Below are 21,436 nucleotides of genomic sequence, written 5' to 3' on the forward strand. Positions count from 1 at the left end.
CTGCACTAAAGCAGGCTGATAGGGATTTGTAACAACGAGCTTTAAACATCAAGTCTGGATGTTACTTTGAAGTACAGAATGACTAGTCCTTTGAAATGAAGTCGTTTCAGCTCCCTTGTGCTAGAACAGGTACAATTAAGGTTGACCAATTAAGAGGCAGGTCACCACCTAGCTGGGGCTGTAAACATCCAGGCTTTCAGTAAGAAAGGGGGATGATCAAGGAGCAAGAGCAACAGGAAGTGCCCTGGGAGTGGTTGCCAAAGTCCCCGGGGGGGGGGGAGGCGGTGGAAACTGGGGAGGCGGGGGGGGGGGGGAGAAAGAGAAGAGAAGGGCATCCAGGGAGAAAGCTCTGAGAGGCAGTGCTCATTCGAAAGAGCACAGAAGAATCCTGCTAGAGGCCGTGAAGGAGGAGGGAGTGAAAGGAAAGGGGGAAATCTCCTGGGAGCTGTAGCCCAGGATGGGCTAAAGAACTGGGCTGTTGTTTTTGCTTATGTTTGGAAAATAAAATTGTTTACAACGAGATGCTGAGTATGGGAGTGGGTCTTTTAAGGGCTGTGGACAAGCCAGGGCCTTACAGAAGGTTCTCAAGTACATTCTTTGAAAGACCTGAAAGTGCAGAGCGACATCTAAGCATACATCTTACATTCCAGACAACCATAATCTTTACTCAGGCAGAAGACATTGGAATCATGCCTCCTCATTAGCAACACAAAGATTATATTTAGGCTACCTACAGCAGCCCCAGTGTATTTTTCATTCTCCATCTGAAAGAGAAATGGTACTTAATACAATTTTCTTAATGAAGAAGTGTAAAGGTGCATCAGGAATTGAACTGCATCCATCAAATACCATAAACTGGGCACTCAAAATACTATGGTGATAGGTATGGTATAAAAACTTTACAGAATAGTCCAGGGATCAGCAACCTTTGGCCCGCGGCCCACCAGGGAAAGCTGCTGGTGGGCCGGGATGGTTTGTTTACCTGCCACGTCCACAGGTTCAGCCAATCACGGCTCCCACTGGCCGCGCCGCTTGCCGCAGCCCCCATTGGCCTGGGACAGCAAACTGCGGCTAGTGGGAGCTGTGACTGGCCGAACATGCAGATGCTGCAGGTAAACAAACCGTCCCGGCCCGCCAGCGGCTTTCCCTGGCAGGCCGACTGCCAAAGGTTGCCGATCTAATGTACAGAACCGAAGTGTGGTACCAAGAAACGGAAGAGCTCAAAGCCTGCCTCTGTTAACAATGAGAAGCACAGAAGGCCCAACTGCACACCAAAGCACAAAAGCACCTGGAAAAAGTTAAACAATGCCTATTGCTCCATCAACTCACCCAGCTACAGTGCTTTATGAGTAGATACAATGCTCCATATGTGCAGTCCATTCTCAGCTAGATGCTCCAAAGTGAGAGGTAGCAAAGGCAGGGGAACAAGAGGGAGGGAGTACCAAGAATGTGAGTACTACCTACAGCATCATAGTTTGCCAACCAAGTCAGCACCTTGAATGAAGACAATTTTTAAAATAAATAAGGAAACTCACAGAAGAAAATTCAAAATTGATATAAGGATTTGAAGGCAAGCTGTGTTCCCAAAGTATGATCAAAGCTGGGATAAATACTGAGGAGAACTGGTAACTCCTCCACCAAATATAGAATCTTAGAATTATAAAAGATTAGGTTTGGAAGAGACCTCAGGAGATCATCTAGTCCAACCCCCTGCTCAAGGAGGGACCAACACCATTTAAATCATCCCAGCCAGGGCTTTGTCAAGCCAGACCTTAAAAACCTCTAAGGATGGAGATTCCACCACCTCCCTAGGTAACCCATTCCAGTGCTTCACCATCCTCCTCATGAAATAGTGTTTCCTAATATCCAACGTAGACCTCCCCCACTGCAAGTTGAGACCATTGCTCCTTGTTCTGTCATCTGCCATCACTGAAAACAGCTAAGCTCCATCCTCTTTGGAATCCTCCTTCAGGTAGTTGAAGGCTGCTATCAAATCCCCCCTCACTCTTCACTTCTGCAGACTAAACAAGCCCAGTTCCCTCAGCCTCTCCTCATAAGTCATGTGCCCAGCCCCCTGATCATTTTCGTTGCCCTCTGCTGGACAATCTCCAATTTGTCCACATCCTTTTTGTAGTGAGGGACCCAAAACTGGACGCAATATTACAGATGTGGCCTCACCAGTGCCGAATAGAGGGGAACAGTCACTTCCCTCAATCTGCTGGCAATGCTCCTACTGATGCAGCCCAATATGCCGTTAGCCTTCTTGGCAATAAGGGCATAGTGTTGACTCATATCCAGCTTCTCATCCACTGTAATCCCCAGGACCTTTTCTTCAGAACTGCTGCTTTGCCAGTCGGTCCCCAGCCTGTAGCGATGCATGTAATTCTTCCATCCTAAGTGCAGGACTCTGCACTTGTCCTTGTTGAACCTCATCAGATTTCTTTTGGCCCAATCCTCCAATTTGTCTGGGTCACTCCGGACCCTATCCCTATCCTACAGCACATCGACCCCTTTCCCCAGCTTAGGGTCATCTGTGAACTTGCTGAGGGTGCAATCCATCCCATCATCCAGATCATTCATAAAGATGTTGAACAAATCCGACCCGAGGTTTTGCTCAATATGCTCATAAAGAAAATGATGTTGGGATAATGAGTGAAGGGGTATTATGAAACATTTAGAATTAAGGGGGTTCTCACCTGGTCACACTTTGAAAGCATGGACAAAAGAGTAGAAATCCACTTAGATGGGAATTTTTGGACAACTGCATGTTATGTACAAAAAATCATGCAGTACATTCATCATAAATTATGCGACATTTTTGATAAAAAATGTACACTGTATGTATGCAATTATATATTCTACTAATGTATGTTTGACTTGAAACAGTTTAATTAAGATTAAACCCCTCTCCATAAGGTTTACTTAAATATTAATGGCCTGATTTCCCAACAAGATGAGTATCTGCAGCTCCCATTCATTTCAATGGGAGTTGGGTTGCTTAGCAGACTTACAAATCAGCCTCATGTCCTTTCATTAACTGAGGACAGAGCATAGTTAGTGAATCAAACACAAGAGAAGTGAAGAAAAAGAAATCAATTATTTAAATTTAGGAACAGAATACATTTTTAAATGATTTCCTCCTCTTCATTAGAAATCACTTAAAAGTTGCTACGTTAATGCAAAAATGTCCCATAGCTGTAATTTTATTGTCACTTTATGTATAATTCAAGGAACAAGGGCAAACCTTCTGATTCTTCTCTATTTCATTTCGCATTTGTTGGTTTACAGGAATTCTGGTCAAAGATCTGTAGGAATAAAATACTGGTATTACTCAGCCATTCTACATTTAAACAAACCTTCTTCCTTTCCTAATATAAGTTAGTTTCAGGGGTACAGTGATCAGCCTTAAAAAAATCCCAAAACTAAACATATAAGGTTACCTCAATATTTACAGTATTATTTCACCTTCTTTATATTAATTTTAGGAAATAGGTAGCATTTTGTACATACTGAAGTTACTTAAGTATATTATCTTAGTTCATAATTTCAAATCTGGATGTTAAAGTTATTTATCTCCATATCTAGGCAACTAAATCAAAGTGGTCTGAAGCTCTCAATTTTGACTTTAGGCTATTGGAAAGTGTTATGAACAACCACTTACAAAGGTAGTCTAGCCATTAGAGAACGTGTTTGGGGACTGAGGCGCCTAGGTTCTGTTTCCAACTCAGCCAGTCACTATGTACATGTGGATAAATTACTTAACCTCTGTGCCTCCGTTTGCTAATCTCAAAAATGGTAACAAAACATATGTATAGTACCTCATCATCATATTACAAGGCTTAATTAGCATTCAAACACACTTCGGAATCTCTATAGTTCAAAGAATTATTAATAGTGGGTATCTTTACGTATTAAACTTTCTCCTATATCTACCGCAACCATAGTTTGGCTCCTTTCACCATTTAAGAAAATTGCGGAAGGCTTTACCAACTTTATTTCATGGATGTGAAAATATGCCTCCAAAAATATAATCCATCTTCAACAAAGACCACTGGAAAAAGTGAAGGAAGTATATCATGCAGCCTCAAGAGGCTGTCTGAGGCTTTTTAGTTAATTTTTTGCAAGGACAAGCAAAGCTTTCTTTTTAAGATTTAGCTGCCAGAAAGACTTGTGAACCCATTCTAGCACTTCAGGGGAAGGAGGGATTCATTAGTGAAAACATTAATATAGCGAAAGTCAGAGAAAACTATTACTTCTGAGTTTGCTTGGGGACAACCTCAGTTCCCACAAGGAAGCTTTACTTCCCTTTGAACATGCTAAGACGTCTTGTTTGCCTGATACCTAGCCAGAAAGCATGTCAGTTACTGTCTTGCTCCTCTGCGGTAAAATATTCTTCTCTTAGTGAGAACAGAACAACTTAAAGACTCAGTAGCTGCAAGAGGTACAGATGAGTTTTTTGTTTTCTTTGATTTAGCTTTCTCTTATTCCATGCTTTCAGATAATAAATTTCTAAGGAAAGAAAATGGTGGCAAGACAATACTAAGGCAGTCACTATATGAGGCTGGAATAAAATTGGAAGAACAGAAGTAAGAGCTATAGAGGATAGAAAATTCTTAGATGATAATTAGTTATCATTCTGCCTGTCAAATGGAGTGAGGAGGAGGAATCAGGGTCTATGATCTCAGAGAGAGAGCTAGAAAAATACAGAATAGACTCTGTGTTATAAAGATGTTGATGTCAGTCATTGTTTGGGAAGACCTGAATACTCACTCATGCCTTCACATCTCATGAATAATATAGTCATCCCAAATTCATCCTTATAAAACTTTTATAACCACACAACCATGTTTATTCTCTATGCACACACAAACACAGTGAATATCCTACTATCTGTGTTAATTGGGGTTTTTTTTTAGTATAAAATTTTAATGCAGGAGAGCAAGAATAGAAACGATATAGAATAATAATTTCTTTCAAAAATGAAAACAGATTTAAATGAAAAATTTATAATAATATTATATTATAATATTATAAAAATATATTATTATAAAATATAATAATAATAAAGAAAATATAAGCACAAGGATTGATAAGAACACCTCAAACTAGCTCAGAGATGCCAGCAAAACACCCAGTTGAGAAATGAAGCACAAGGATTGGGGGGAAAAAACCCACTATTAAGCTAAAAGCCTGAAAGCAATTGGCTCTGCAGCACAGAGTTTTGAGAGAGCCTGCTACCAGCAATAAGCATCATTTAGAAACATAGCTTATATAACATTTCCCCCATCATAAAGTATTTCTGTAATTGATGGGAATTATTCCTGAGAGTTAATTTAGCCAAAGGAATAATTTAGCCATTAAATAAGTAGGACAAATCACGAAGCTAAAAACTGAAGAGTGAAATGTGTAAACACCAACACAGTAAATACCATTCTGGCCCTGTATGAATACTTTCGAACAGCCTTGAAGTAGCTAGTCATTGTTTAAGAAAAAGTAACTAGGTCCTATTTGAATCTGACTACATTTGGCATAATTTGTGCTTCATTATTATTATTGTAATAGTGGTAGTAGTGGTAGTATAAAATTAGCTCCTATAGGCCTCAGTCAGAATCAGTGCTCCATCATATGGGGAACTGTCTAGGTACAAAACAGAACATAGTCCCTGTCCAAGACGTTTACAATCAAAATAGAGAAGACACAAAAAAGGAGAGGCAGAACACAATGGAGGGGGAAAAGAGCAGACGGACCTGACATGACATTAATAGGAACCTAATATCACATGTGTTATCTTAAATGTTTGTAGGTTTTTTGTTTTTTTTGTAATAAGATAAGACAAGTGAACACGAGATATTAATGAATCACTAACTGGCCCCATGCCTAGCCATTATCATTAGGCACGGTGTCATGTTTTTGGGGGAGGCAGGTTATGAAAAAATTGAAGGGGAGAGGATAGTAGTGGAGAACTGAGGAGAACGTTTCATGCATAAGAGGGAGCATGGAAGAAGATGTAAAACTGCTTGCGGAAGAGATGTCAAATGTGGTCAAAATTTCATCACTGACATGCTAATAAAATGAAGTATTGTGTTTTTGTAAATAGAGATGAGCACTTAAAGCTGACAAAATACACAAAATGTTTAGCAATGATGCATACAAATATTGTGAAAGATACTGAACTGAAATGTATAACAGACTATTTATCTCTGGTTATGCTATGTTATACTAATGGTCAGACTTTTCAGTTTTAGTACTTTCCAGTTTCACTATTATAAACAACAAATTTAAAAATAGTAAAATGACTCCAAACAACATAAAGGAATTTGAAAAATGGATAAGAGAAGACTATACAGTACAGCGACACACAACTAGATATGTTTATTCAGAAAGCATCATTTTAACCAAACTGTAATTACTTATTTTGATGCATAGAAGTTAAAGGTGTAAGGGGAGAACATTAGGACACACAAAGCAGTATGGTGAGTTCAGTGAACATCCCTGAACCCCACCCCTTGAGTCTTAAATTCACCTCCATCTGCAGCTAAGTGGTTATTAATAAGACTACTATGCGATTTTGAGAAGATTTTTGCAATATTTAAATGTTGTGGTGTTTGTCTTTCTTTATTAATCTTTTTCTCTTTTATCTGGATAAAATGTAAATATATACCACTGAGATAAATGCTTATTGAAGTATAACTTTTAATATGCTCAACATATTAGCATTTGCATATTATGCATGGATATCACGAAACTCAGGGTATGTACTGGTACTGCATATTGTATTTATGTAATAGCCAGATACTTACAAACTGGTAAATTGTATGTCAACTAACAAAAAATATGCTATCATTTTTTTTTTATATCTTCCAAATATGTCACTTGTTTCACTGTCTGCATACTGTCAAATGAACTGGCCTCTCTTAAGTTAGAAGACATCATTTCGTAAATACTAACTCATGCTGACCTTTCTTCTAGGAAAGGGAATGAGACATGAAAATGTAGCTCATCACTAAAAAGCCTGGGAAAAGGACACTGCTAAAGTTCTAAACTGTTTTTAAAAATCAAAGGACCCATTTTTGGATACAAATGTCACTTTTTAATTTTAATTTGACAAATACAGTTTTTTGTTTTGATTTAAATCAATTTGTTTACAATATTTACAATCCTAACTTTGCAGAATTGCGCTAGTTCATGACAGCCAGAAAATGACTACTCCACTTTCACTGTCCAAAATGAGTGATGTACAAAAAAAAATAGCATAAATAATAAAAAGTAAACTGTATTATTAAAATTATTTCAGTTTAACTATTAAAATATAATTGCTAATGCAAGTTAGGAAATGTAATTTATTTTGTTCAATAGGCCTGATTCTTCTTTGATTTACTCATTGAATTCCACCGACTTCAGCAGAATTACTCATAATTTATGACAGGTTAGGTCAGTGAAGAATCAGAATACATTAATTCTTTTTACCTGATGAGTTTTTTTCAATTTAAGACTGCTATAGGCACACACCCATCAATTTAAAAATAATATTTTATCTGATTTTTAAACTTATAGTGTTAAGAGTAATGTCAAAGATCTGTATAACTAAAAAAAGATGAGACGTAGAATCTATTTTTATTTCTAGTCTGTTTATGTCTATTTTCATTACAGTCTATTTCCCCTGTCATACACAGCAAAAGGAAAGACAAACACTTTATTTAAGAACATAAGAATGGCCATACTGGGTCAGACTGAAGGTCCATCTAGCCCAGTATCCTGTCTTCCGACAGTGGCCAATGCCAGGTGCCCCAGAGGGAATGAACACAACAGGTAATCATCAAGTGATCCATCCCCTGTCACTCATTCCCAGCTTCTGGCAAACAGAGGCTAAGGACACCATTGCTGCCCATCCTGGCTAATAGCTATCGATGGACACATCCTTCAAGAATTTATCTAGTTCTTTGTTGAACCCTATTATAATCTTTAAAGGGGGCGGCGGGGGGAGAAAGGTAAATGTGGTTGTAGAAACACAAAAACTTGCAGGGGTCTGGGACTGGTGTTGTACCTGAAATTAGTTTTAATTCTTTTTTAAAACTTGATGATTTCAAGTTTTTTTAACTTGATAATAATGTCCCTTCCACTTAACCGTTTTTTAAAAATAAGAATAGAATGAGCCTTACAACTTATGTACCTTTTCCCCTGCTTTCTAATGATGAGTTGTATTTTTCTAAGTGTTTACTTATACCAAACTGGTTGCTTAATATTTCTTTGCAATTATATTTTAGGCATTTAAAAATGTATTTACTCTTCTTTGCAATTAGATATGATTGGAGTAGCTTTTATGTTACACTACAGTTTTTTTTTTTTTAACAGAAGAACAATGGGGACAATAAAACAAAAGGAGATCCTTAAATTAGGAGCTGTAATATGTTGTGAGACAGTCTCAAGCAGAGAACACTATTTAGCATCTTATTTAACTCAATAATTCAATTTAAAAAACAGTGGGACAAGCTGTGACATACAGTATCTGACACAAAAAAATTTCTCAGTGACAAGGCACGACTGGCTCACAGAAACAGCAACCTTTTACATGAGCAGAGCTATGGCAGTGCAACAAGAAAATTGGTTTCTGTAATAGAGGAAGCCTGGGAAATCCACCCATCCCACTGAGATAAACAGGACCACTCCCAAGAGCAAAGTTATTCACATATGTAAGACTTTGAAGGATCAAGCCCTTAATTTATAAAGGTCTCCATGCATCAGACAGAAGATCACTAAGAGATTGATCCTCAGTCCTTCTCACAGTTACTCTGCTCTCACCGAAGTCACTTGGACTCCTTCCAAGAGTAACTGTTCAAGACCATGATTATCTATTTGCAGGATTTGGCAAAAATCTCTAAAATATTCATTAAATTCAAACACAAACATAAATCAATAATTAATCAATATTCAAAAAGTAAACAATTTTATCATACCTGGCCTTTATTGGGAAGTTCTGAGCAATGTCTTTCATTACCTTTAAGGCACTATAAACAGGGGTGGAGATAATTTGAGAAGCTGCTTGAAAACTTAGATCTGTAAGAAAAAAAATCACTGGAGAACACAACTATAAATCAACATCACTTATATTTTGTAAAACTCTTAACACGCACACGCAGCGAATTGGAACTCTATATTTAAATTAGACATAAAAAAGCAGCATTAAAAGAACATTATTAAGGTTGTTAGAGGCAAGGTGAGTGAGATATCTTTTATTGGACCAACTTCTGTTGGAGAGAGAGACCAGCTTTCAAGCTAAATAGAGCTTTTCTTCACATCTGGGAAAGGTATGGCTCAAAAGATTGTTTCTCTCACCAACAGAAGTTTATCCAATAAAAGATATTACCTCACTCACCTTGTCTCTCTAATATCCTGGAACCAACACAGCTACAAATACACTGCATACATTAAGGGTGGAAAGTCAAGCACACATAAGTTACGAAATGACAGAATTAGGGTTGCCTTGTGTAATTTTTAGGTTTAAAAAAAAGTAGATGGATAAAACAGAAGTTCCATCATATGGCATCACATCAACACCTATGTGGCTTATCTGCAAGGTTCCTTCAGATCCACAGCACAGTCCTCTGCCACCTGAGCTAATGAAGTAACTGACAGCAATAGTAGTGTGTCATCCTCTTTGTGGACCAGCACTAGAAGATGATGAAACACACAATTTACCAGACCCAGAACATTTCCAAATGGATTGAATATTTGGGGACTTTAGCTGCCGTGCTCTATCAACTCTCCATTGAGCATGTGCAAATGGTGATTTTTGAAAGGCTTATAACTTTATCACAGGGATGACAAAAGTTACATTACTATCAATTCCCCTGACAAATTTCAAGTCCCTGCTCCAAAGCATGAGAATGCTACAGAAAGGGCATCAGAAATTGTTTAAATGGGTAAAATAAATTATTTTTTTGTTTGTTTACAATTTCAGGTTAGGCTGAAATTGTTTAAAAAAAGAGCCTGAGGCAGATATCTGGCATGGAAAATTTCAGACCAAATGGTTAAAGTTTGGCAAAGTTATAAACAACTGAAAATAAGGCCTTAGAATGGGAAATGTGGTGAAAACTTAATAATAGGTGGCGTTTCGAGCTTCACCTATAATAATATTTATTATTTCATCATGTGTTTTAAATGCTTAATTTCATATTTTCCACTGGCAGTAGGTATGCCTGACCTATCTAGAATTATTTTAAAAAATGAAAATGGAAAAACACCACTCATTACCTGTGCAAAATAAATAGCATACTAGGTTTCAGAATTCAATGAATATCTGTCATGTCTTATTAACCAATTCTTCACCCATAAAATATACAATTAATATTTTACTGTTGCGGTAGATGTGCAAACGTCAGTTACACAAAACAGACAGACAAACAGAAAAAGAAATGAAGTCACATCATCATTACCCATATGAATGAAGCACATGAAGCAGAGAAAACCCTTCATAATAACAAAGTTTAGCAGCATAAAGAAAACGTGCAAAATGATATGTTAAAAAAACCACAAAGAATAACTAAAAAAAGTTAAGGAGTACTTGTGGCACCTTAGAGAATGCTCAAATAAATTTGTTAGTCTCTAAGGTGCCACAAGTACTCCTTTTCTTTTTGCGAATACAGACTAAAACGGCTGCTACTCTGAAACCTAAAAAAAAGTTAAATCAGAAGTACTATTATTATTATTATTGTTATTATTATTATTATTTAGATGGTGGCAATATCCACCAGGTGCTAGGCACATAACGAAGAAGTTACTCACCTTGTGCAGTAATGATGATTCTTCCAGAAGTGTGTCCCTATGGGTGTTCCACTGTAGGTGTGCTTGCATTGCTTCGCTGCTCACCAGAAAACTTCGGTAGTGTCCGTAAGCTCGCACATGCACTGTTTCTCCCCGTACCCCTCCATGTGACTAGCCAGTACATGCAGGCTAACCCTCCTCAGTTCCTTCTCTACTGCAGAGTCATTGACAAGAACTCTGAAGCAGAAGGGAGGAGGGGGGTTGTGGAGCACCCAAAGGAGGACACATCTCAAAGAACCATCATTACTGCACAGGATGAGTAACTACTTCTTCAAGTAGTGTCCCTATGGGTGCTCCACTGTAGGTGATTTCCAAACCGTATCCCTACCAGAGGGCTGCGGCTTCTGAGTCAGGTCAGTTACAGATGACTATACTGTGGAGCAAAAGAAGAAGCGTCGGAGGCGGAGTTTCCAGCGATCGCATAATGTTCCGCGAAGGTGCAGACTGATGCTCATGCAGCTGCTCTACATATTTCTGAGATAGAGACTTTCTTGAAGAAAGCAACGAATGAAATCAACTTCATAGCGCGTGCGCAAATATTATTTGGCAGGGTCACGTTGTGGACCTTATAATATTGTCTAATGCAGTTCGAGACCCATTTGGAGAGTCTCTGGGATGATACTGACAAGTCCTTAGATCTTGCCACAATTGAGAGGAAAAGTTTAGGAGATTTCCTGAAAGACTTCGTCCTACCCAGGTAAAGGTCTAGGATTCTCCTGACATCTAGAGGGTGCAATATAGCCTCCATGTTGTTGCGGGAGGCTTGAGGTAGAAAACTGGAAGGTGAATCGATTGGTTCATGTGAAATGGAGAGGTTACCATAGGGAAGAATTTTGGCCTTAGCATAAGCTTGTCCTGAAAAAATACTTGGTGGTGGCAGGGGGGGAGAAATGTGCCATCAGATCTGTTATTTCTCTTATTTTCCTAGTTGAAGTGATTGCTGTCAGGAAGGCCATTTTCACTGAAAGGTATGTAAGTGAACAGGTCGCCACAGGTTTGAAGGGAAGTCTAGTCAAGACTTTCAATACCAGTTTTAGGTCCACATGGGGTTAAGTTGTTGCGGTTATGGGAAAAGGTTTACTCTACCCCAGTAGTTCCCAAACTTGGTTCATGGCTTGTTCAGGGTAAGCCCCTGGCAGGCAGCTCCCATTGGCTGAGAAAGGCAAACCGCAGCCACTGGGAGCTGCGAGTAGCTGTATCTGCGGATGCTTAAGTAAACAAACCATCTCGCGGCCTGCCAGGGACTTACCCTGAACAAGCCATGAACCAAGTTTGGGAACCCCTGCTGTACCCTTAAGGAATCGTTTAGTGGTCGGGTGTGATAGCACTGCGTATCCTTTTACTTGACAGTGAAAGGCTGCTATAGATGCTAGGTGGACCCTAAGGGAACTGAGAGGTAGTCCCAAAGATTTTAGAGTTAGTACATAGTCTAGGATCTTTGGAAGAGTCATGGATATCAGAGAGATTTGTTGGGAAGTACACCAAATCTGAAACCAGGACCATTTTTCTAGGTAAGTCTGACATGTCAAGGACTTTCTACTGTGTAGTTATACCTCTTGTATCTCCTTCGAGCAGGAGTTCGCTATGCACTGGAACCATGAAGGAGCCAAGCCTTGAGGCAAACAATCCCCACATTGGGATAGAGGATGCATTCTTCGTTCTGCAAGATGAGGTAAGGAATGGATTGGAGAGAGATCAGCAGGCACCTTGCAAGTTGTGACAGGTAAGGGTTCCAAGTCAGTCTTGGCCAAGAAGGAGCAATCAGTAGGATGTGTCCTCCTTCTCTTTTTATTTTTAATAGGACTTTCAACAGTAAGGAAAATGGTGGAAAAGCATAGAGAAGGTCCCTGCCCTAGGGGAGAAAAAATTATTACTAACCTTTCTGTTACTATAGTTCTTCGAGATGTATTCCCATATCCATTCCAATGTAGGTGTGTGCATACCTTAAGCACAGCTGCTGGAATTTTTTCCTTTAGTGTTATCCATTGGGGAGGCTCCAGCGCCCTCCGCTGTTGGGCACTCATAGTACTGATATAAAAGGGCCCTACTGACCCCACTCCCCTTCGGTTTCTTCTTGTAGATCGGGGACGGAGGGTGGGTTTTGGAATCGACATGTGCAACACGTCTCAAAGAACAATAGTTACTGAAAGGTTAGTAAACATTTTTTCTTCTTCAAGTGCTTGCCCATGTCCATTCCAATGTAGGTGACTCACAAGCAGTTGCACTGGAGGTGGGTTCAGAGATCAAGGACAGGCTGATTGTAAAACCACATGGCTGAAGCCGGCATTGTCTCTAACCTGTTGCGTAATGGCATTGTGCATTGTGAAGGTGTGAACTGACAACTATGCTGCTGCCCTGCAGATATCCTCAATCAGAACTTGCACTAATAAAGCAGCGGAGGATGCTTGAGACCTTGTAGAGTGAGCCGTTAAGTTAGCTGGTGGCGAGATGTTTGCGAGGTCATAACACGCCCTGATGCACGAAGTAATTCAGGATGAGATTCTCTGTGCAGAAATGCAGAGACCTTTCAATCTTTCAGCTATCGCTATGAACAGCTGAGTGAATCTGCAGAACGGTTTGATCCTTTGTATGTAGAAAACCCGGGCCTGCCAAATATCCAACAAACGGAGGTGCTTTTCCTCCCTATTCATATGCAGTTTAGTGTAGAACACTGGCAGAAAGATCACTTGACTGCAATAGAATCAAGAGACAACTTTGGGAAGGAATGATGGGTGTAGACACAACTGGACTTTGTCCTTAAAAAAGACTTTATATGGTGGTTCTGCAGTGAGGACTCGGACCTCAAGTAATGGCCACCAGGAAGGCCATTTCCAGGAAATGTGTAATAGTGAGCATTATGCTAGTGGGGGTCCTGTAAGTTTTGAAAGAACAAAGTATAGACCCCCCGGCGGTGTGGGGGATCCCTAACCTGGGGGTACTCTAGGCCTTTGAAAAACCAGATGACCATGCATTGTGAAAAGACAGAACAGTTGTTGATCTTGGGATGGAAGGCCGAGATGGCCGCTAGATGGACTATGACTTAAAAGACTGCTAGACCTTGTTGTCTGTGCAGTAGCAGGTAGTCTAGAATGAATTGCAGTGATGACTGCAAAGGCAGAATTTGTTGCTGAGAACACTAAATGGAAAACTGCTTCCATTTTGCAAGGCACGTAGTTCTGCTGGATGGCTTTCTACTTTCCAGTAGGACCACACGGACTTGCGCCGAGCAAATTCGCTCCTCTAGATTCATCAATGGAGCTTCAAGCCATCAACTGAAGAGATGTGAGGTGCAGCAGCCGACTGTGATCCCGGGATATCAAGTTCAGGTGTAGCAGAATCTGCAGTGGTGTCTCCATAGACATGCCTAAGAGGGTGGAGAACAAATGTTGCCTGAGCCAAGTCAGGACTATGAGGATCACATGCACTTGGTCCCGCTTGATCTTCATCAGAATCTTGTGAATCAGCAGGATAGAGGAAATGGTGTCTTTTTCATGTTAACAGAAACGCGTCTGTGAGGGACCCCAGGCTGTAATCTCTCAGGGAGCAGAACTGATGGCATTCCCTGTTGGTTTGGATGGCAAACAGGTCTACAAGGGGAGTTCCCCACCATTCGAAGATGACCCTCACAATGTTTGGGCGGAGAGACCACTTGTGGTGAGAGAAGAAAGACCTACTGAGGCAATCTGCTAGTTGGTTCTGAATCCTGGGAAGGTAAGATGCCTCTAGACTGATGGAATGATCTATGCAGAGCTCCCACCGGACTGCTTCCTGACATAGGGGGGAAGAACATGCACCACCCTGTCTGTTTATGTAGAACATAGCCATCATATTGTCCATGAGAACCAAAATGGACTTCTCTGTCAGGTGAGGCAGAAAAGCCTGGAAGGCTAGATGTACTGCCCTGAGCTCCCTGACACTGATGTGCACAGAGACCTAGTCTTGGGTCCAAAGCCCCTGAGATCTGAGGGAACCTAGATGGGTTCCCCAACTGAGGGCTGATGCATCACATACCAGAGACAAGGATGGCTGGCGTTTTGAAATGGGTACTCCCGTGCATACGATGTGACTGTCCAGCCACCATGTCAGTGAGTTGAAGACCTGGACAGGAACTGTGAGCACTGAGATCAGGTGATGGCGAGAGGGGGAGTAAACCGTAGCTAGCTAGGCTTCAAGAGGTCTGAGTGGTAGCCTCACATATTGCATTATGTATGTACACAATGCCATGTGGCCCAGGAGGCTCAGGCACTTTCATACAGTTGTGATTGGAGCTTATCAGGGACTTAATTGAGAGGAAACAGTTGTTCGGAAATAGAGCTCTCACTTGCATGGAATTGAGTACTGCACTGATTAACTCTATCCTTTGGACCAGGATCAGGGTGGACTTCTGGAAGTTCAACAGAAAGCCCAATGCACTGAAGGTTGACTGAATGAGATGAATGTTGGCTTCTACTTGAGCTCTGGACTGGCTAACTAAGTAGTTAGTTGTTGAGGTAAGGAAATATATGGACTCCCTTCTTCCTGAGAAAAGCCACTATTACTGCAATGCATTTGGTGAAAACTCGCAGGGCGGCTGACAGGCCAAATGGAAGCACCACGAACTGGTGGTGACCTTGATTCACTACATACTTTAAGAAAAGTCTATGGCCAGGGAAGATTGAGATGCATAAATAAGTGTCCTTTAGCTCAAGGGCAGCATACCACGTCCCCAAGATACAGCAAGGAAATTATGTAAGCCAAGGAGGCCATGTAGAACTTTTAAGTTCTTGAGATATTAGTTGAGACAACACAGGTCTAAAATGGGTCCGAGAGCCCATTTGGCATTTGGAATTAGAAAGCAGCGAGAATAGAACCCCTTTCCTCTCAAGTGAAAAAGAACCTCTTCCACAGCTCCCACCCAAAGGAGGGACTTGACTTCTTGTTCCATCGGATGCTTGTGAGAAGGGACCCTGAAGAGGGGAGAGGGATTGTGATAGAGGCGTAGAGGGGATTGCGATGCCGACCTCGAGTGCTTCGAAGATTCCAAGTGCCGAGGTGCGGGCTACGCAGGTACATCGTCTATTCTGAGGCTGTTCCTGTTCAGGTGTCAGAGATTGCTGCAGTACCAGTGTTGCAGGCACCTGATGATGCATTGCCAGGGTGTCGTTTTCTCTCTGTCTCCTTTGGCGTTCGGTACTGGGGACTGGCTGTTTTCCTGGTGTTTGCAGTGTTTCTTCTTGGACACTGGGGAGGATGATTGGTGCCGAGAATCCCAGGTCATTGGAGGAGCGCTCTGCACTGAAACCGAGGTGTTTCCAAGTCCAAGCACGGCTCCGAGGCTGATCTTAAGGCCGTGTCCATGAGGATGACCTTTAAACGTGCAACTCAGACCTTCTTGGACCAGGGCTTGAAATCCCTGCAACTTAGGTAGTGGTCTTTCCTCTGAGCTTCCCCCAAGCACTTGAGGCAGCTCAAGTGCGGGTTGCTCAAAGGCACAGGCTTACTGCATGAGGTGCAGGGCTTAACCCCCAGCGACAGAGGCATGCCCCGGTACTATCCAAGTGAGGAAGTGTCCAAACTATCTAATATCTATAAAGTACTAAAACTAAACTACAAGAACTAATAACACTAAATTTGGAAGAAAAACCACTAAGAGAAGGATTGCCTAAGCAATGAGGAGTTCCTACAACTGTCACGGGAGGTAAGAAGGAACTGAAGGGGAACAGGGTCGGGAGGGCCCTTTATACCAGTGCTACAAGCACATGACACCAGACAGCACTGGAGCTGACCCAACAGATACTGCTAAGGGAAAAAATTCCAGAAGCTGTGCTCAGGGTGTGTACACAACTACATTGCAATGGACATGGGCAAGCACTCAAAGAAGAAGGAGAGTTTTGCCCAGGGAATGTCGTCCCATCCCTGCTCTGGAGCAATGGTGTGGACATTTCTTGTTCAGGTAAGTGGCAAAGAAGTCCATGGTCGGTGTCGCTCACCACCTGAATAGGTCCTAAAGTACCACTGGGTTTATCTCCCACTCATGGTCATGTGGGAATTTGTGACTGAGACTGTCCACTATCAAGTTTTGAGTGCCCAGAAGGTAAGCCGCTGATAGTGTGACATCATAGGTGATAAACCAGTTCCACCGTCTCATTGTCTCTTCACAGAGGTAGGGTGATCTGGCTCCCACTTGTCGATTTATATAGTATATACATGCTATGTGGTCTGTTAAGACTCATAAGAACATAAGAATGGCCATACTGGGTCAGACCAAAGGTCCATCCAGCCCAGTATCCTGTCTACCAATAGTGGCCAATGCCAGGTGCTCCAGAGGGAACGAACCTAACAGGTAATGATCTAGTGCGCTCTCTCCTGTCATCCATCTCCACCCTCTGACAAACAGAGGCTAGGGACACCATTCCTTACCCATCCTGGCTAATAGCCATTAATGGACTTAATCCTCCGTGAATTTATCCAGTTCTCTTTTAAACCTTGTTATAGTCCTAGCCTTCACAACCTCCTCAGGCAAGGAGTTCCACAAGTTGACTGTGCACTAAGTGAAGAAGAACTTCCTTTTATTTGTTTTAAACCTGCTACCCATTAATTTCATTTGGTGGCCCCTAGTTCTTATATTATGGGAATAAGTATATAACTTTTCCTTATTCACTTTCTCCATACCACTCATGATTTTATATACCTCCATCATATCCTCCCTTACATATCTCCATCATATCCCCCCTTAAGTCACAGTCCATCTAGCGGCCAAGCTGAAAAGTCCTAGCCTCTTTAATCTCTCCTCATATGGGACCCGTTCCAAACCCCTAATCATTTTAGTTTCCCTTTACTGAACCTTTTGTAATGCCAGTATATCATTTTTGAGATGAGGGGACCACACCTGTACACAGTATTCAAGATGTGGGCGTACCATGGATTTATATAAGGGCAATAAGATATTCTCCATCTTATTCTCTATCCCTTTTTAAATGGTTCCTAACATCCCGTTTGCTTTTTTGACTGCCGCTGCACACTCCATGGACGTCTTCAGAGAACGATCCAAGATGACTCCAAGATCTTTCTCCTGATTAGTTGTAGCTAAATTAACGCCCATCATATTGTATGTATAGTTGGGGTTACTTTTTCCAATGTGCATTACTTTACGTTTATCCACATTAAATTTCATTTGCCATTTTGTTGCCCAATCACTTAGTTTGTGAGATCTTTTTGAAGTTCTTCACAGTCTGATTTGGTCTTAACAATCTTGAGCAGTTTAGTATCATCTGCAAACTTTGCCACCTCACTGTTTACACCTTTCTCCAGATCATTCATTAATAAGTTGAATAGGATTGGTCCTAGGACTGACCCTTGGGGAACACCACTAGTTACCCCCTCTCCATTCTGAAAATTTACCATTTATTCCTACCCTTTGTTCCCTGTCTTTTAACCAGTTCTCAATCCATGAAAGGATCTTCCCTCTTCTCCCAGGACAACTTAATTTACGTAAGAGCCTTTGGTGAGGGACCTTGTCATAGGCTTTCTGGAAATCTAAGTACACTATGTCCACTGGATCCCCCTTGTTCACATGTTTGTTGACCCTCTCAAAGAACCCTAACAGATTAGTAAGACACGATCTCCCTTTACAGAAACCATGTTGACTTTTGCACAACAATTTATGTTCTTCTATGTGTCTAACAATTCTATTCTTTACTATTCTTTCAACTAATTTGCCCGGTACCGACGTTAGACTTACTGGTCTGTAATTGCCAGGATCACCTCTAGAGCCCTTCTTAAATATATTAAATATAATATAGCAGTCTTCCAGTCATTAGGTACAGTAGCTGATTTAAAGGACAGGTTACAAACCATAGTTAATAGTTCCGCAATTTCACATTTGAGATCTTTCAGAACTCTTGGGTGAATGCCATCTGGTCCCGGAGACTTGTTCCTGTTAAGTTTCTCAATTAATTCCAAAACCTCCTCTAGTGATACTTCAATCTGTGACAATTCCTCAGATTTGTCACCTACAAAAGACAGCTCAGGTTTGGGAATCTCCCTAACATCCTCAGCTGTGAAGACTGAATCCTCAGCTGTGAAGACTGAAGCAAAGAATTCATTTAGTTTCTCTGAGATGACTTTATCATCTTTAAGTGCTCCTTTTATATCTCAATCGTCCAGGGGCCCCACTGGTTGTTTAGCAGGCTTCCTGCTTCTGATGTACTTAAAAAACATTTTGTTATTACCTTTTGAGTTTTTGGCTAGCTGTTCTTCAAAATCCTTTTTGGCTTTTCTTATTACATTTTTACATTTAATTTGGCAGTGTTTATGCTCCTTTCTATTTACCTCACTAGGATTTGACGTCCACTTTTTAAAAGATGCCTTTTTATCTCTCACTGCTTCTTTTACATGGCTGTTAAGCCATAGTGGCTCTTTTTTAGTTCTTTTACTGTGTTTTTTAACTTGGGGTATACATTTAAGGTGAGCCTCTATTATGGTGTCTTTAAAAAGTGTCCATGCAGCTTGCAGGGATTTCACTCTAGTCACTGTACCTTTTAATTTCTGTTTAACCTCCTCATTTTTGCATAGTTCCCCTTTCTGAAATTAAATGCCACAGTGTTGGGCTGTTGAGGTGTTCTTCCCACCACAGGAATGTTAAATGTTCTTATATTATGGTCACTATTTCCAAGCGGTCCTGTTATAGTTACCTCTTGGACCAGATCCTGCACTCCACTCAGGACTAGATCGAGAGTTGCCTCTCCCTTGTGGGTTCCTGTACCAGCTGCTCCAAGAAGCAGTCATTTAAAGTATCGAGAAATTTTGTCTCTGCATTTCGTCCTGAGGTGACATGTACCCAGTCAATATGGGGATAACCGAAATCCCCCACTATTATTGAGTTTTTTATTTTGATAGCCTCTCTAATCTCTCTTAGCGTTTCATCGTCACTATCGCTGTCTTGGTCGGGTGGTCGATAATAGATCCCTACTGTTATATTCTTATTCGAGCATAGAATTACTATCCATAGAGATTCTATGGAACATGTGGATTCACTCTACATTTTCTTTCACGTATAGCGTTAGTCCACCCCCCGCCCCAACCCCGCAAGATCTGTTCTGTCCTTCTGATATATTTTGTACCCCAGGAATAATTGTGTCCCATTGATTGTCCTCACTCCACCAGGTTTCTGTGATGCCTATTACATCAATATCCTCCTTTAACATGAGGCACTCTAGTTCATCCATCTTATTATTTAGACTTCTAGCATTTTTTTACAAGCACTTTAAAAACTTGTCACTGCTTATTTGTCTGTCCTTTTCTGATTTGTCAGATTCTTTATGTGAATGTTTCTCGTCTGATCTGCCCCATACTTTATCCTCTTCCATCCCTTCCTCCTGACTAAAACCTAGAGAATCTCTTTCAATAGACTCTCCTCTAAGAGAAGTCTTTGTCCGAACCACGTGCGCCTCTGCAGCAATCGGCTTTCCCCCATCTCTTAACTTTAAAAAGGTTGCAGGGCAGTTTTTAAACGAAGTGCCAGCAGTCTGGATCCACTTTGGTTTAGGTGGAGCCCATCCTTCCTGTATAGACTCCCCCATCCCAAAATTTTCCCCAGTTCCTAATAAATCTAAACCCCTCGTCTCTACACTATCGTCTCATCCACGCATTGAGACTCTGAAGCTCTGCCTGCCTACCTGGCCCTGCACATGGAACTGGAAGCATTTCTGAGAATGCTTTTTAATGCTATTAATTTGGGCTTGAATAGAGACTGGGAGTGGCTAAGTCATTATGCAAGGTAGCCTGTCTCCCCTTGTTTTTTTCCTGCAAAACCCCCCCCAAGACGTTCTGGTTAAACTTGGATTATTGCTGTGCACATTGTAAGATGAGCTGTTGCCAGCAGGAGAATGAGTTTGTGTGTGTGGTTTTTGGAGGGGGGGGTGTGGGGGGGGGTGAGAAAACCTGGATTAGTGCTGGAGGTGACCCACCTTGATTATCATGCGCATTATAAAGAGGGGTTTCAAAGGGGGATGGGCTGTTGCCAGCAGGAGAGTGAGTTTGTATGTGTGTGTGTGGGGGGGGGAAGGGTGAGAAAACCTGGATTTGTGCTGGAAATGGCTCTACTTGATGATCACTTTAGATAAGCTGTTGCCAGCGGGGGAGTGGGGTGGGAGGAAGTTTTGTTTCAAGGTCTCTGTGTGTATATAATGTCTTCTGCAGTTTCCACGATATGCTATGCATCCGATGAAGTGAGCTGTAGCTCACGAAAGCTCATGCTCAAATAAACTGGTTAGTCTCTAAGGTGCCACAAGTACTCCTTTTCTTTTTACGAATACAGACTAACACGGCTGTTACTCTGAAACCTGTCATTTCTGAGAATGCCACCATAGAGGTCCTGGATTGCAGTCTCTTTCCTAGCAGCCTAAATTTGGCCTCCAGGACATCTCTCCTACCCTTCCCTACGTAACTGGTACCTACATGTACCACGACCACCGGCTCCTCCCCAGCACTACACATAAGTCTATCTAGATGCCTCTAGATGACTCTCAGATGTGATCCCTTGATCAGAGGGAGGAAAGACGGTGGCACAAGGAGAGACAGCACATGTGTGGGCCTAGCAGACATTGCTACCAAAGTTCTCTGATCAGCAGCGCAG

The 21,436-nt window shown here is 41.4% G+C and overlaps 1 protein-coding gene across 2 annotated transcripts in view; it reads right to left on the reverse strand.

The window, feature by feature from the left end:
- UGGT2 (UDP-glucose glycoprotein glucosyltransferase 2) overlaps nt 1–21,436 on the reverse strand; it is a 295,296-nt gene that overhangs the window by 214,648 nt on the left and 59,212 nt on the right. For both annotated transcript variants that reach the window (XM_037895931.2, XM_043534691.1), the window contains 2 exons: nt 8,955–9,054; nt 3,245–3,305 (listed from right to left, as the gene is read on the reverse strand). In XM_037895931.2, coding sequence (XP_037751859.1) covers nt 3,245–3,305; nt 8,955–9,054 — 161 coding nt within the window. The remainder of the gene's footprint in view (nt 1–3,244; nt 3,306–8,954; nt 9,055–21,436) is intronic.

This window comes from Chelonia mydas, chromosome 1, assembly GCF_015237465.2.
Source record: "Chelonia mydas isolate rCheMyd1 chromosome 1, rCheMyd1.pri.v2, whole genome shotgun sequence".
NCBI lineage: Eukaryota > Metazoa > Chordata > Testudines > Cheloniidae > Chelonia > Chelonia mydas.